Here is a 17,191-nt window from a genome sequence, read left to right as displayed (position 1 = left end):
GAGAGCGAGAGAGGCAGTAAAAGACAGAGAGAAAGAGAGTCAGAAAGAGAAAGATGTGATGTTGTTTTGACGTGGTCTCTTGTCCTTTCCTGCCGCTCTGCGTAACCGTGATTAGATAATGTTGTCATGTCTAAAAGCAGGTGACCACTCATACACACCCAGACAGCCCCTCCTTCCTTCTGGTAAAACTGTTTTTGTTGGTACTGCTTTCTTATGGCACGACAAATAATCTGTCTGCTTTCATAATATGTCTGTCTGTGAGAGAGGGCCAGGAGGAGAGGGTTGGTGGAAGGTTAGGGAAGGTTGGAGGAGGATTGGTGGAAGGTTAGGGAAGGTTGGAGGAGGATTGGGGGAAGATTAGGGAAGGTTGGAGGAGGGTTGGGGGAAGGTTAGGGAAGATTGGAAGAGGGTTGGGGGAAGGTTAGGGAAGATTGTAGGAGGGTTGGTGGAAGGTTAGGGAAGGTTGTAGGAGGGTTGGTGGGAGGAGGGTTGGTGGAAGGTTAGGGAAGGATGGAGGAGGATTGGGGGAAGGGAGTTTGAGCTTTCTAAAGATGTGGGATTTTTTTGTGCCAGTTTCTAGTTTCCAAGTAACTGTCCAAGATCGCAGTGTAGAGGCCATTGCTGGGACTGATTGTCTGGGCCTGCTTTGTGTGTGTGTTTTTTAAGGATTACCTCTGTGTGGTTTAGATGTGATGTGTGTGATATATAGAGAGAGAGGGAGGGAGGGAGGGCTGACTGTCTGTGTTTCAGGAGCCTGTGTCTTTGTTCCCCTGAGCTGTTTTTCATTAGTGTGTGGACGGTCTGATGTGCATTTAAGTGCCTGGGAAAACACACACCCGTCTCTGGGTCCCAGACACCAGGCCCAGACTTATTTCCAAGCTGTGTGTGGACGTGTTTAACTATTCTTGTGGGGACCAGAAGTCCCCACAAGAATAGTAAACAGACCCAAATTTGACCAACTGGGGACATTTTGTTTGTCTCCACAAGGTCAAATGCTATTCCTAGGGGGTTTAGGAGTAAGGTTAGAATTAGTGTTAGGTTAGAATTAGGTTTAGGGTTAGGAGCTAGGGTTAGTGTTAGGGTTAGAGTACAGGTTAAGGTTAGGTAAAATAGGATATATTTATTTTTACCCCCTTTTTCCCCCCAATTTCGTGGTATCCAAATGTTAGTAGTTACTGTCTTGTCTCATCGCTACAACTTACGTACGGGCTCGGGAGAGACGAAGGTCGAAAGCCATGCGTCCTCCGAAACACAACCCAACCAAGCCGCACTGCTTCTTAACACAGCGCGCCTCCAACCCGGAAGCCAGCCGCACCAATGTGTCGGAGGAAACACCGTGCACCTGGCCCCCTTGGTTAGCGTGCACTGCGCCCGGCCCGCCACAGGAGTCGCTAGTGCGCGATGAGACAAGGATATCCCTACCAGACAAACCCTCCCTAACCCGGACGATGCTGGGCCAATTGTGCGTCGCCCCACGGACCTCCCGGTCGTAGCCGGCTGCGACAGAGCCTGGGCTCGAACCCAGAGTCTCTGGTGGCACAGCTAGCACTGCAATGCCTGGGAGGTGGGAAAATAGGATTTTGAATGGGGACTGAATTGTGTGTGTGTCCACAAGGTTAGCTATACAAGACTGTGTGTGTGTGTGAGAGTGAAAGAGACCGAGAGAGAGAAAGTGGAAGAGAGCGAGAGACTGCGACACAGTCTGTCCTTGTGTATTGAGGACACGTTGGCAGGATGAGGAGGAGGCTAGTGGATGCAGGTGGCAGGGTTCATCTCCCTTCCTCCCTCTTTCCCTTTCCTCCCCCTTTACTTCTCTTACTGTGACACTCCTTATAAACTCCATTGGCGGGCTGTTGAATGAGCCATTACGAGCAGCAGGTGGTTCACTAGGATATGACATCATAGAGAGGATATGACCTCACTCCACCAGACGTCCTGAAAGTTCCAAGGAAATAGATCAGAGTGTACTGACCTGTAATCAATCTCTCTCTATCTCTCGCTGTCTCTCTCTAGTTCAGATTCAGAAGGAAACTTTGAGACTCCAGTGGCGGAGTCTCCAGGTCTGCAGAATGACCTGACCCAGCTGGATAACTCTGCCGACAAAGGTGCGACTCCATCCTCAGCTCACTACCTATGCATCAGTGAAACCCCTCCCCCTGCTCAGAGGGAAAAAGTTGACGGATGGCCGCTGGTCATAAACTAGTCTATTATTGCTCAGTAATGCCACAGAGACCAATATAGACAACTCTTTTTTGGGTCAGTGGCAACAACATAAACGAGAGTGCCCCTCTAACACACACACAAACACACACACACATCCCCCAAACCTACAGCACACACGGGTCATATGAAACAGATCATGTGTTGTTGACCATTGTAGAGTTTGTAGACAAACAATGTTATCTTAAAATGACCTGCTCTGTGGCGTCTTGGACCAGATTAGTTGATTTAGTTTTGGATTAATTATCCTAAATCTAGACACAATGCAATCAGAAGATGGCATTCTATGATCCAAATGTACTACATCTCTGTCTCTGTAGACAATAACAACCCCTCCTCTTATAGAACAGCAGCCAATCACATGCTGCTTGTGTATATTTGGGTTAGTGCCCTAAATAAAACATTCACTGAGAGACAATTCAATCTGGAGGAATAATAACAGTCTACTTCACTACGTCACCTCAGGGAGCAATCTACATGGTAACAACAACACTAGATGTCTGATATCAACATATACTATGGTTGAATACAATAGTATTCACTGTAGTGTTTTTGTGGACTTTACTGTAATATACTGTACTATTTACAGTTTACTATAGTAGAAGTACTGCAGTAAGAAAAATAATAGTATATACTATAGTAATTACAGTAGTGTTTTTGCAGACTGTAGTATTTACTACAGTATACTACAACATTATATAGTAAGTACTACACATGATCGAGGCATACTACAGTGTGTAGTATAGTATTCTACAGTATACTACAGTTTACTATAGAATTCTATATTAAGTACTCTCTCTCCCTCTCATCAATGTGGTACCCTGTTAAAGACTAGTAGATATTTGTTAAACATCTCACGTTGGGCTGGATGTGTCAGTATGTAGTTCATACATGCATCATCTATGAGCAGATTACTACTAGCAAGATGCACACACTGCAGAGCGAGAGAGAGAGCAATGACGTGGTGCACATATCTGCGTTTATGTGGCGTAGAACGCAATTTTTGTCTCATGAGCCAAACTACTGGCTAAAAAGATGACAAAAGATGACAAGAGAATCTCTTTAAAATGTTTAGAAGCTGGTGTAGGCTACAGTGTGAGGCCTGTTCTAAAGGGCAGGGGTGAGGTTGTCCTGCTCTACTCCCAGATAATTCTGGTTAGTTAGGGTTAAGGAACGTTTCTTCGTTCTGACAGAGCATACATTTGGGATTGTCATAATGGCTCTGTATTACACATCCATAGAGGGCAGTTTAACTGTAACATGTTATTGATATCTCTGAGAAAGGACAATTGAAAGATGATCTGACACACCCTAATTCTCTGAGAAAGAGAGCGCAATATCACAAGGGTGTGTGTCTGTGTGCGTGTGTGTGTGGATGGCTGTGTAGTCTCATTGTTCTGTGTTCCTGAAATCTGCTGGATTTCTCTGTAACAGAGAGATCACTGTACAGCAGTATGAGTCTGCAACCCTGACACACCACACACACACACACAAAATAACCCAAGGACACTGACTTGTGTCTGTAGAGCTGCATGTATCCCAATGTTAATGAGACATGCAGGACATAGTGGCAGGACTGCTCAGCGATGCCTTCTCTCTGGAGCCTAACCCCTCAAATGTGGTTGACAGGGGCCTGGGCTAGAGCCCCTCTCAGCAGTGTCAACACAGCCCAGACTGGAATGAGCAGCCCCAGCCCCCAGAGAACAGAAGCATGTTAGCATCATGGCAGGCTGTCCTAAACACAACAGGGTCCTGGGCTGAACATGCACTTAAACCATGACTGTATTACTGTGCCCTTAGGGAGAGGACCATAGCCGTGTGTGTGTGTGTGTGTGTGTGTGTGTGTGTGTGTGTGTGTGTGTGTGTGTGTGTGTGTGTGTGTGTGTGTGTGTCAGTGTTTGCTGTTGACGAGGTGTTTGTTGACGCAGGAACCATTGTAAGGTACCATTCTTAGCATTCTAGAAGTGAGGAGCCATTGTGAGTGTTCTAACAGGAAGTGAGAGGATATTCAAACATACCTCAGTCCTTACATGCTTTTAAATAGCCATGAACTGAGGCGGTGAAGCTGCAGTGGTCTGAGTCACTGTAGGGTTTAAAGATGAGACACAATGTGTCCCAAATGTCACCCTATATAGTGCACTATGTAGGGAATAGGGTGCCATTTGGTATACATACACCCATGCCCCATCCTATTCCAGAGATGTTTTCCACCCTGCGCACTGGGGACTGAGGAGCACTCCCACACATTTTATGAATGTGTTTTACAGCAAGACTTAAAATTCAGAGATGTTTCTGAGAATGGGAGAGTGCCCCACAGTCACATCTAAGAGTGATTACACAGTAAGCTCTACAGCCCAGGGTCACTGTGTCCTTGGTGGAGAGAACGCTGGCAGGAAATCTGTAGCACATTAAGGGAGAGAGACTAACACACACATAGACACAGAGAGATGCATGCACGCACACACACAAAAGCGTGAAGAGGACAAACGTCATGCTTTTCTCGATAACATGACAGCAGATTTACCGCTTGGAGAGAGAGGGAATAGGCTTTAGAGAAAAGATAAGCTATAGAGGGATTGGTGAAGAGAGTGTGAGAGAGAGATGTACACTTTCTGTAATATATTATCTGAAACAATATACAGAGAGATCTAAAAAATTATGTCCCTGAAAAAAACTTTTGAAGAAAGGTTGCTGTCTTGCTTGTCTCCAGCGTGAGATACTGACTCTGCCTCTCCTCTCTGCAGCCCTCACCAGAGATGACGGACAGCTGACGCCCTGTGCCTTCTTGGACAGGAACTCCAATCAGGATGTTTATCCCGCCTCCCTCCAGGAAGTCCAGGATGCCCTGAACAACCTCAATAGCCCCTCCCGCTCCCAGAGCAGAGCAGGTTTGGACCAGAACCTGAACCTGATGTTTACCTCCAGACCTGGAGAAGATGGTCTCTCCCCGTCCCCTCTGCCTCAGCCCCCCGCCCTACATCCCCCCTCGCTCCCCGTCCACAACCCCCCCGTCCCCGTCCACAACCCCCCCGTCCCCGTCCACAACCCCCCCGTCCCCGCTGAGTTTGACGATCTCGCTCCTATGACCTCTGACTCCAATGGCAACATCAACTCTCACCCCAACAGCCTGACTCCTGAAATGGACAGACCAGAGGACTCAGACAGACAGTCACCTAGGAAGAGCACAGGCATCACGTGAGTAACACTCTTATAAGACATCTTATCTTACAGTATCTTGTGTTGCCTATCCTTCAGTCCTAACACCCTCCCCTTCTGGTTTAAGGAACCAAACTAACCACCCTGGCTCTACCAGTACAGTTCCCTTCCTGACCACTTAGCATAAAATCACATGATCTTATCTCTCCTTTCCTCAACCAATCTTCCCCCCTCCGCTCCGTTCTCCCCCCACCCCCTCTCCTGTCTCCCCATACTCTGTCCTGACCTGTCTCTGAGTCTCTATCTGTGTGGCATCAGGACCGCTGAGCAGGTCCGTTTCCTCTGTATGACGCTGTAAGTACTGTTTACTGTATGTCTCTGTAGGCCCTCCACTAGGCCTCAACCACATCCCCAGACTCTGTGTCTCCCCCTGCCCAGTTGAGCTACCTCTCCCCCTGCCTGTTCCTCTCCCTGCCCCCCATGCATGTTCTCCTACACCACAATCCTACAGAGAGCAGCCCTGGCCCGCACTCTCTACTGCAGTCTCAGGTTGTCGCAGTCATCAGTTTCTCCCAGGCGGGGCTAGTCAATTACATCATCTACCTGACCTCAATACCGAGAAAAAGAGAGAGGTGACCTCATAATACTCTACAGCAATTTCACAGATACTCTCTGTATAAGCATAGTCATGCTCTGTGCAGTGGTTTGGGGACCCCGCTCTTATTTCTATTAGGCAACAGTCTGTCCTCTGCTTTCTGCTGCAATTGAGCAGTTTAGCAGCAGACGCACAGAGCAACGCAACAGAGAGAGCACAGAATGAGGGCTGATTTCAAAGCCTGCTTTCTCTTCTATTTTCTCTGCTTTTATCCTACTGTACTCTCTCTCTATGCTCAGTAAGAGTACATTGTTTCAGTCTCATATCACAGGAATCCTATACCTTTAGGTCTACCTGCTCCCCTGACACACACACACACACACACACACACACACACACACACACACACACACACACACACACACACACACACACACACACACACACACACGGTGGGTCAGCTACGATCTGGGTAGGGTTAGCGTTAGGATTGGTCTCAGTAGCTCTGACCTCAGTGCTTTTTGTCTTCAGGAACTCCTGTAAAGTGAAGAAGCTGGACAACCAGACTCCATTACAGAACACCTGCGGACAGGTAAGGGTTCATGTTCTTTACCAGCTCCTCAAACAGGAAATGCTTCACTTGCCTCCTTTACTCATAAAGACAGCAAACTTTATTTATGTTTAAAATAATGTTTTTCAGATAAATGTGTGTATATTGCTGTCCTTGGCTATCATTGTATTACATATGCATGCGTGTGTGTGTAATGTAGTGTTAGTGTTTTCCACTCTGGTGCAATTTCTCTGTGTATCTGACCGTGACGCTGGTTAACCTGGGCATTCCTCTCTGAGAGACTGAGCCGTTCCATCAGTATACCTCCGCCCTGTCCTCTACTCTACCTCAGTCCTCAGTATACCTCCGCCCTGCTCTGGCACAGCACCAGGGAGCAAAGGGAGACTGCCCCCTTAAACAGATTAAAATGTCCCTGTCTGTCTGTAGGAGGATGACCACGGCGAGGGCCACGCCACAGATGAGGAGAAGCTAGCCAGCACAGCAGGAGTCAGAGCAGACAGAGATCACAACGGTAAGTGGGGGTTGAGGGGATCAGACACACCCAAACATCAGTGTCTGTGTGAACTCATGTGTTGGTTAATCAATGTCACAGGGAAGGTCATGGTTGTCTTTCATAGAGCCCCGCAGGAACAGTTATCAATTAGTAACTCATTGTCAACATCCACAAAAGCTTCATTGGATCCAAGGAGTCTGTATGAGTGTTCCTAAGTTCCTGTGCTCTGATCTGGGCTCCCTCCCCCCCCTCAGCTCAACCACTAGTGTAGGCTATATGAGTCATGTAGCTTGCTGTTATGTATGACTGGTGGGTCTGTGTGCTTATGAGCCCAACAGCAGAACCCCAGCAGTGTGACAGGAAGTAGACAGACTGTACCAGATCAATAGTCCCTCAGGCTGCATGTAACACACTTCTACTGTAGCGCTGTTCTGTTGAGCTGAGTTTGCCTTATTGTCTGTTCTAATCTGCTGTTCTGTTCAGTTCTGCTCTGTTCAGTTCTTCTCTGTCTAGTCTGGGGAGATGTATACAGTAGATTCTGTCAACTCACAGGTTTATTATGAGACAGAATTGTGTCATCATGCCCTCTGTGCTGCAGGCATGCACTGCCCCCTTCTGGTCAGGCAGCAGCAGTAGCACATGGAGCTCCCAGTGACTGGAGTCAGAATAGAATTGTTCCTTATGAGAATACAGTGTGGTATATTTCACACAGATATTTTTGTGACATTTCATTTTCTCTCTCAGGGACAGAACTGAGTGTGTCATGCAGATCAGAGGAGTCAGACTGCTGTTCTATGGTGAGTACCACAAAATACCTTGTTAACAGTCCCATTTAGCCCACAGAAAGTTTGGCCCACTTCAGAGACCAAGGATCTAGTGATGGTTCAATCAAAATCATGTGATCTCCCTGGTGACTACTAGATGGAGACATTAGTGAGCCAGTAGTTTAGATTGCTGTCCTCGGAACACATTATGTCACTGTAGTTAGGAGGGTTACCAAGTTTAGTTAGTCAATTACTTAATCACCATCCCATCTAGCTGATCTTGGCCCATCATTATTATCATCATGTTTCTAGTAGATGCAGTGGATTAGAGCTGTGTTGACAGTGGATGTTGAGGAGCTAGTGCTATTGTATCTGGTTGTCTGGGATGGTGATGGTGACTGGCTTCATTGGTCTACCCACCCAGTGCCTAACAGTGCTCTGTAGCCCACTACAGTACAGTACCATGGTAGCTTTACTCCCACACTGTACATGAACTGACCACGAGCTCCTCAGCCTGTCATCATCTCCAGCTCATCAGGTGATAGAGGGATTGAGATTACCAGACCCATAGGATTAGGATATGACTGAGTTATAATCCAGGGAAGGACAACAGGAGGGTGAGGGTTGAGGGGTAGGGCGAGAGAAAGAGATGAAGTAACCACCCTTAACTCTTCCACTGAGGAACAAGACCTCAACTTCAAACTACCATCTCCCTCTCAGGCTGTGTTTAGACAGGCAGCCCAATTCAGTTTTTTTTTTCTCACTAATTGACTAATCAGATGAGCTCTGAAAAATATCTGATGTGATTGGTCAAAGGACCAATTAGTGGAAAAACGAACAGAATTGGGCTGCCTGTGTAAACAGCCTCAGAGCTCCTGTGCATCAGGCTGATGAAGGCAGGGCCAATACAGAGATGTCTTTGTACGGCTCTGGATGGAGGAGATGAGAATATCACCACAACCCTCCAATAAACACTATACTGCATTGTACTATAATCAGTTTATTATTGAGTGGAACATGCAGATGGAAATGACCTATAAACAGTTTGAACCTGCCACACCCATGCTACAAACCACACTGACATTGTGACTAAATCAGGATTAGGGTCACTTTAATCTAACATCCAGTCAGGAATTTATGGAACTCCTCTCATGCTCTTTATTTTATTCGTATTTACAATGACGGTCTACCAAAAGGCAAAAGGCCTTCTGCGGGGACAGGGCTGGGATTAAAAATGTAAAATATATATAGGACAAAACACACATCACGAAGAGAGAACACAACACTACATAAAGAGAGACCTAAGGCAGCAACACATGACAACACAGCATGGTGGCAACACAACATTGTAGCGACACAAAACATGGTACAAACATTAATGGGCACCGACAACAGCACAAAGGGCAATAAGGTAGAGAGAACAATGCATCACACAAAGCAGCCACAACTGTCAGGAAGAGTTTCCATGATTGAGTCTTTGAATGAAGAGATAAAACTGTCCAGTTTGAGTGTTTGTTGCCGCTCGTTCCAGTCGCTAGCTGCAGCGAACTGAGAAGATAAGCAACCCAGGGATGTGTGTGCTTTGGGGACCTTTAACAGAATGTGACTGGCATAACGGGTGTTGTATATGGAGGATGATGGCTGCGGTAGATATCTCAGATGGGGGGAGTGAGGGCTAAGAGGGATTTATAAATAAGCATCAACCAGTGGGTCTTGCGACGGGTATACAGAGATGACCAGTTTATAGAGGAGTATAGAGTGCAGTGATGTGTCCTATAAGGAGCATTGGTGGCAAATCTGATGGCCGAATGGTGAAGAACATCTAGCCGCTCGAGAGCACCCTTATCTGCTGATCTATAAATTATGTCTCCGTAATCTAGCATGGGTAGAATGGTCATCTGAATCAGGGTTAGTTTGGCAGCTGGGGTGAAAGAGGAGCGATTACAATGGAGGAAACCAAGTCTAGATTTAACTTTAGCCTGCAGCTTTGATATGTGCTGAGAGAAGGACAGTGTACCATCTAGCCATACTCCCAAGTACTTGTATGAGGTGACTACCTCAAGTTCTAAACCCTCTGAGGTAGTAATCACACCTGTGGGGAGAGGGGCATTCTTCTTACCAAACCACATGACCTTTGTTTTGGAGGTGTTCAGAACAAGGTTAAGGGTAGAGAAAGCTTGTTGGACACTAAGAAAGCTTTGTTGTAGAGCATTTAACACAAAATCCAGGGAAGGGCAGCTGAGTATAAGACTGTATCATATACATATACAGAAGTCGGAAGTTTACATACACCGTAGCTGTTACGGTAGTCCTCCTCCTCTTCAACCGAAGAGGAGGAGTAGTGATGGAACCAAGGCGCAGCGTTGTGAAATGACATATTTAATAAAGACACGACAAAACAACCAAGACAGAAAACGAACTATACTTGAATAAACTAACAAAATAACAAAACGAATGTGTAGACAGACCTGAATTATACGAACTTACATAAAACACGAAGAACGCACGAACAGGGAAAATAGACTACACAAAAGAACGATGTACAAATAAACCGAACAGTCCCGTATGGTGCGACAAACACTGACACAGGAGACAACCACCCACAACGAACACTGTGAAACAACCTACCTAAATATGACTCTCAATTAGAGGAAAACGCCAAACACCTGCCTCTAATTAAGAGCCATACCAGGGAACCCTTAAACCAACATAGAAACAGAAAACATAGAATGCCCACCCAAACTCACGTCCTGACCAACTAACACATACAACAAACTAACAGAAATAGGTCAGGAACGTGACATAACCCCCCCCTTAAGGTGCGAACTCCGGGCGCACCAGCACAAAGTCTAGGGGAGGGTCTGGGTGGGCATCTGACCACGGTGGTGGCTCAGGGCGAGGTCCCCACCCCACCATAGTCAATCCCAGCTTACATCTCCCCCTACAAATGACCACCCTCATTTTACACCCACTTAATCTTTTGGGTAACATCGAGACAAGGGGCAGCACCGGGATAGAGGGATAGCTCAGGACAGAGGGATAGCTCAGGACAGAGGGATAGCTCAGGATAGAGAGGTAGCTCAGGATAGAGGGGCAACTCAGGTGAGAGGGGCAACTCCGGACAGAGAGACAGCTCTGGACTGAGGGGCAGTTCTGGATTACTGGCAGCTCCGGGCTGGCTGATGGCTCTGGACGCTCATGGCTGGCTGATGGCTCTGGACGCTCATGGCTGGCTGATGGCTCTGGACGCTCATGGCTGGCTGACGGCTCTGGACGCTCATGGCTGGCTGACGGCTCTGGACGCTCATGGCTGGCTGACGGCTATGGACGCTCATGGCTGGCTGACGGCTATGGACGCTCATGGCTGGCTGACGGCAGCTCATGACTGGAGGGCAGCTCATGACTGTCTGACGGCTCTGGCAGATCCTGTCTGGTTGGCAGCTCTGGCAGATCCTGTCTGGTTGGCCGCTCTGGCAGATCCTGTCTGGTTGGCCGCTCTGGCAGATCCTGTCTGGTTGGCCGCTCTGGCAGATCCTGTCTGGTTGGCCGCTCTGGCAGATCCTGTCTGGTTGGCCGCTCTGACGGCTCGGGACAGACGGATGGCTCAGACGGCGCTGGGGAGACGGATGGCTCAGACGGCGCTGGGGAGACGGATGGCTCAGACGGCGCTGGGGAGACGGATGGCTCAGACGGCGCTGGGGAGACGGATGGCTCAGACGGCGCTGGGGAGACGGATGGCTCAGACGGCGCTGAGGAGACGGATGGCTCAGACGGCGCTGAGGAGACGGATGGCTCAGATGGCGCTGCGGAGACGGATGGCTCAGACTGATCCTGTCTAGCGGAAGGCTTTGGCTGCTCCTGTCTGGTGGAAGGCTCTAGCGGCTCCTGTCTGGCGGAAGGCTCTAGCGGCTCCAGTCTGGCGGAAGGCTCTGTAGGCTCATGGCAGACGGGCGGCTTTGCAGGCTCATGGCAGACGAGCGGCTTTGAAGGCTCAATACAGACGAGCAGTTCATGCGGCGCTTGGCAGACGGACAGTTCAGGCGCCGTTGGGCAGACGGCAGACTCTGGCCGGCCTGGTGCGTGGTACCGGAACTGGAGGCACCGGACTGGAGACACGCACTTCAAGCCTAGTGCGGGGAGCAGGGACAGGGCACACTGGACTCTCAAAGCGCACTATAGGCCTAGTACGTGGTACTGGCACTGGTGGCACCGGGCTGAGTGCACGCACATCAGGACGAGTACGGGGAGAAGGAACAGTGTGTACAGGGCTCTGGAGACGCACAGGTGGCTTAGTGCGTGGTGCCGGAACTGGAGGCACTGGGCTGGAGACACGCACCATAGGAAGAGTGCGTGGAGGAGGAACAGAGCTCTGAAAACGCACTGGAAGCCTGGTGCGTGGTGTAGGCACTGGTGGTACTGGGCTGGGGCGGGGAGGTAGCGCCGGAAATACCGGACCGTGCAGGCGTATTGGCTCCCTTGAACACTGAGCCTGCCCAACCTTACCTGGCTGAATGCTCCCCGTCGCCCGACCAGTGCGGGGAGGTGGAATAACCCGCACCGGGCTATGTAGGCGAACCGGGGACACCATGCGTAAGGCTGGTGCTATGTAAGCCGGCCCAAGGAGACGTACTGGTGGCCAGATATGTAGAGCCGGCTTCATGGCACTTGGCTCAATGCTCAAAAAAAATAAAAATTGAAATACATCCACAGGTACACCTCCAATTGACTCAAATTATGTCAATTAGCCTATCAGAATCTTCTAAAGCCATGACATAATTTTGTGGAATTTTGCAAGCTGTTTAAAGGCACAGTCAACTTAGTGTATGTTAATTAACTTCTGAGCTTCTGAGCCAATGGAATTGTGATACAGTGAACAAGTGAACTAATCTGTCTGTAAACAATTGTTGGAAAAATTACTTGTGTCATGCACAAAGTAGATGTCCTAATCGACTTGCCAAAACTATAGTTTGTTAACAAGAAATTTGTGGAGTGGTTGAAAAACAAATTTTATGACTCCAACCTAAGTGTATGTAAACTTCCGACTTCAACTATAAATTGATGAGAGAGCCTCCTACTGCCCGAGCTATGTTGTTGACACCTATGCTTTTGCAGTATGAGGACACATGCCAGCTGAAGAACGCCAAGCTGGGAGGAAGTGACATGCAGAAGAAGACAGGAAGTGAGGTTCTAGACTCGATTTGCATCAGCGAGGCAGAGAAGACGGCTGTTCTCACTCTCATCAGAGGGGAGGTAAGTTAAACAACAGACCACACGTGTACACACACACACACACACACACAGGGTAACATGGTAATAACTGTCTCCTGTGCCAGATCATCACTAAGGAGATGGAGACCAATGACTGGAGGAGGAAGTATGAGGACAGCAGACAGGAAGTCATGGAGATGAGGTACTGTAGGCCAATTCACATGTACCATTCTGTTACCATTCACCTCAACTGTACTGTGAGGCTAGTAATGACGTGATGTGTGCTGAGCAGTGAACAGACTGAGTGTTAGCTAATCAAGATTCATCAGTAGTCATTCCTCTCTCACAGAAAGATAGTGGCAGAGTATGAGAAGACCATCGCCCAGATGATTGGTAAGTGGCTTAGGTCAACAAAACCTCTTCAAACATTCCTCTACATAAATGGTGTGGTGGCCTCGATGCACAGAATCATAAAATGACCTGTCTGTGTGACCTCTCTCTCTGTCAGAGGACGAACAGCGCAACACCATGAGCTCCCAGAAGTCTTTGCAGGCAGTAAGCATGGAGAAGGAGTCGGCGCTAACAGACCTGAACTCAGTAGAGCGTTCGCTGTCCGGTATGTTCCACCGCTACGAGAACATGAAGAGCACCCTGGACGGCTTTAAGAAGGTTAGGGGTCAAAGTTCAGGGATCAAGAATAGTCTGACCTTACTACGATTAGTCTTTGAGCTCATATATTAGTTATGTGTAACATTGTGGTTTTACTATTATGTGCGTGTAGAATGAGGAGGTGTTGAAGAAGTGTGCTCAGGAGTATCTGGCCAGAGTCAAGCAGGAGGAGCAGAGATACCAGACCCTCAAACTCCACGCCGAGGAGAAACTAGACAAGTATGATTACACACACACACACACAGAGAGAGGAGTCTATCAGTAACTACCAACCTCTACTATTCCCTTCAGGGCTAATGAGGACATAGCCCAGGTACGCAGCAAGGCCAGCTCCGAGAGTGTTGCTCTGACCGCCAGCCTGAGGAAGGAGCAGATGAGGGTAGAGTCTCTGGAGAAAGCTCTGCAGCAAAAGGTAAGGGCTAACATTACCTAGCTACATGCTAACGCCCACTGCTAGACCTATAGCAGAAGGTAGCACACAACCATAGAGATAGTTAGAGGATGCAACACTGTATCTGTACCATTATGGCATCTGTGAGAGCATGGGCAGCGCCATTGAGGCCATCTCCATTTCGAAGTAGTCAATGTTCTTCTTCTACTTCTATGAGTTGGTAAACAAACAGAAAGAGTGCATACTGCCACCTGGAGTGTGTTTGAACAGGTATAAGCCAAGGTTGACGATTTACTGCCACATGCAGTAATGGAATGTTTGCTCACGAGTATAATTCATTGGCTGATCCCTTCTGATGAACTGGATGGAATTATGTGATCCTTCCTTAACCCAAGTGGTGTAAGTAAAAATACTTAAGTAGTACTTTCAAGTAGTTTTTTGGGGTATCTGTACTTTACTATTCATATTTTTTACAACTTTTACTGCACTACATTCCTAAAGAAAATGATGTACTTTTTGTACTCGTTACATTTTGAATGATTAGCAGGACGGGAAAATTGCCTAATTCACACACTTATCAAGAGAACATACCTGGTCATCCCTACTGCCTCTGATCTGGCAGACTCACTAAACACATGCTTCGTTTGTAAATGATGTCTGAGTGTTGGAGGATGAGCCTGGCTATCCGTAAATGAAAGAAAATGATGCCGTCTGGTTTGCTTTATATAAGGAATTTGAAATGATTTATACTTTTGATACTTAAGTATATTTTAGCAATTACATTTACTTTTGATACTTAAGTATATTTAAAACCAAATACTTTTAGACTTTTACTCAAGTAGAATTTTACTGGGTGACTTTCACTTTTACTAAAACCGCCTTTTGGGCACGAGAGTCCGCTGTCTCCATGCACACAACCCTAACGCTACATGCTAATGCTAACCCTGCAACAAAAGGTAATGCACAACGCTTTTTGCTGACTAGGTGACCTGAACAGGAAAAACTCCAGGCCTAAGTCCTGAATCACCAGTCTCCTTGACGTGGTCTTCTGTCTATTCACAGACCGAGGAGATCGAGGAGCTCACCAAGATCTGTGATGAGCTCATCGCAAAGATGGGCAGAACAGACTGAGAGAGATTCCATACTTCCGAATCGACCAATCTTGACCCACCAAGCCAACCCTGCCTACAACCTATAGTGTACTCCTGTGCATGCATCCAGCCAATGAGCAGCTCTATTTCCCCACAGGGCGCCTGCACCTATTGCTGCTGTACTGGTCAAATGTCATACGATAACCCATTTCTCTTAGTCAACATTAGTGCAGTATTTGAAGAATAGGGTGTAATTTGAGCCTGTGTTATGTACATGTGGACTTTTTGGCTTGGTCATTATTTACCACGCAAGACCCCACACCCGTTTGTCTTTCTGGACTGTAACATAAACACAATATAATGTGCTTTCTTGGCATTGCATAGGTTTGTGCCTATTTAACTTAGGATAACATTTTGTTAAGCATTTATTAATATATTATGCACATAAACCCCACACTTACAAAACACCCTGGCTGAGATGTACTGTACATATGGTACTGTACAAATGGTATTTATTCTGAACACTAGGAGACTAGGGCAGGACCAGGTAGACACTCCCTAGGCTCCAGGACAGTCAGGGGTCAGGGGTGAGCTATGTTTGACCCCTTTGTATAACTGCACTATTATAGGGAGGGGGGAGATGTGGGAGTAGGATGCACTACTATAGATAGGGGTGGGGTGGGAGGGTTGTCCTGGGAAATAAAGCTTTTCTTCTGTCTGTATATGAGGCGTTGTGTTAGCAGAGGAAGAGGAGCTGTACAGTGACTGTGTTCTGTACGACTTCAGCACAACTGCACAGGGGAAGGGAGGGTTTCCCACTGTCCTAAGCTATACCTGGTTAGTCTCTTTCTCAGGCCAGAGGGGTGGAGCAGAGAGTCGTATACTCAGAAAGTGGAAAACTGGATATGGTGAAGTTAATACAAAGACTATATATTTGTATATGTACAAACAAATACCGTTAACTGGGAGAGTGTTTGATTGGCTTTTTCAAAATCAGAAATGTTTAACATCTCCTGTGGCCATGGATATGCACCTGTAGTATTTGGGTATGAAACATTACGGCATGGAGGTAGAGAGAACTGTTCAGGGATTATGTGAGCTCCCATGAGCCCTGCTCAAAGGTAGAGCACTATATAGGGAATAGGGCTCTGGTCTAAGGTAGAGCACTATATAAGGAATAGGGCTCTGGTCTAAGGTAGAGCACTATATAGGGAATAGGGTGCCATTTGGGATGGATTCACTGTGTTTTACTGCACCTAGTTAGTGGCATAGAAAGTTACAGTGTGTTTCTCATATTCACTGTTCTCAGCTAACCTGGTTAAATACTTAAATACTCTTCCACAGTGGAGAGTTTCACACCGGCTCACTAGTTCCCCCTCCGCCACACTGCACTGTGGATGACATAGTTAAACAATATAACATGCATGCATGCAGTGAAACACCACGTAGACATACATACATGTGCCAGTGTCTATAATACACATCTTTGTGCCATACTGAAGTTGTAGCTTGATTGAAAGTTTCTTTAGATAATATTGTTTTTAACAGTTTGTACATCACCGATGATCCCTTTTTGCATTGTCATTAAAATTTGTAAAGTGAATAAGAAGCATTCAGCTGTACTGACTTGTACTGTAAAGACTATGTTGACTAATATGTGCAGTGTGTGTGCTGAGTAAACATGACTGTCGTAATAAGGGACTGTGTTCTCATGGCTTTCTCTGTTCACAGCTACACATGTTGGGTCTAACATCACAGCTACACAGGTTGGGTCTGACATCACAGCTACACAGGTTGGGTCTGACATCACAGCTACACAGGTTGGGTCTGACATCACAGCTACACAGGTTGGATCTGATATCACAGCTACACAGGTAGGGTCTGACATCACAGGTTGGATCTGATATCACAGCTACACAGGTTGTGTCTGACATCACAGGTTGGGTCTGACATCACAGCTACACAGGTTGGGTCTGACATCACAGCTACACAGGTTGGGTCTGACGTCACAGCTACACAGGTTGGGTCTGATA

The 17,191-nt window shown here is 47.2% G+C and overlaps 1 protein-coding gene across 3 annotated transcripts in view; it reads left to right on the top strand.

The window, feature by feature from the left end:
• Positions 1-16,856, top strand: part of LOC129826432 (transforming acidic coiled-coil-containing protein 1-like) — a 35,008-nt gene extending 18,152 nt beyond the window's left edge. For 2 of the 3 annotated variants that reach the window (XM_055887155.1, XM_055887153.1), the window contains exons 2-14: positions 2,014-2,105; positions 4,965-5,415; positions 5,695-5,730; positions 6,503-6,563; positions 6,969-7,053; positions 7,780-7,832; positions 12,912-13,049; positions 13,133-13,209; positions 13,357-13,400; positions 13,516-13,676; positions 13,789-13,895; positions 13,968-14,088; positions 15,130-16,856. In XM_055887155.1, the coding sequence (XP_055743130.1) occupies positions 2,014-2,105; positions 4,965-5,415; positions 5,695-5,730; positions 6,503-6,563; positions 6,969-7,053; positions 7,780-7,832; positions 12,912-13,049; positions 13,133-13,209; positions 13,357-13,400; positions 13,516-13,676; positions 13,789-13,895; positions 13,968-14,088; positions 15,130-15,198 (1,495 nt within the window). In that variant the 3' untranslated portion in view covers positions 15,199-16,856. The remainder of the gene's footprint in view (positions 1-2,013; positions 2,106-4,964; positions 5,416-5,694; positions 5,731-6,502; positions 6,564-6,968; positions 7,054-7,779; positions 7,833-12,911; positions 13,050-13,132; positions 13,210-13,356; positions 13,401-13,515; positions 13,677-13,788; positions 13,896-13,967; positions 14,089-15,129) is intronic. The other variant, XM_055887154.1, reaches the window with a different exon arrangement.
• The last annotated feature ends 335 nt before the right edge of the window (positions 16,857-17,191 follow it).

Source organism: Salvelinus fontinalis, chromosome 28 (genome assembly GCF_029448725.1).
Source record: "Salvelinus fontinalis isolate EN_2023a chromosome 28, ASM2944872v1, whole genome shotgun sequence".
Lineage (NCBI taxonomy): Eukaryota > Metazoa > Chordata > Actinopteri > Salmoniformes > Salmonidae > Salvelinus > Salvelinus fontinalis.
Note: the sequence above shows the minus strand (reverse complement) of the source record. Positions and strands in the feature narration are given on the sequence as shown.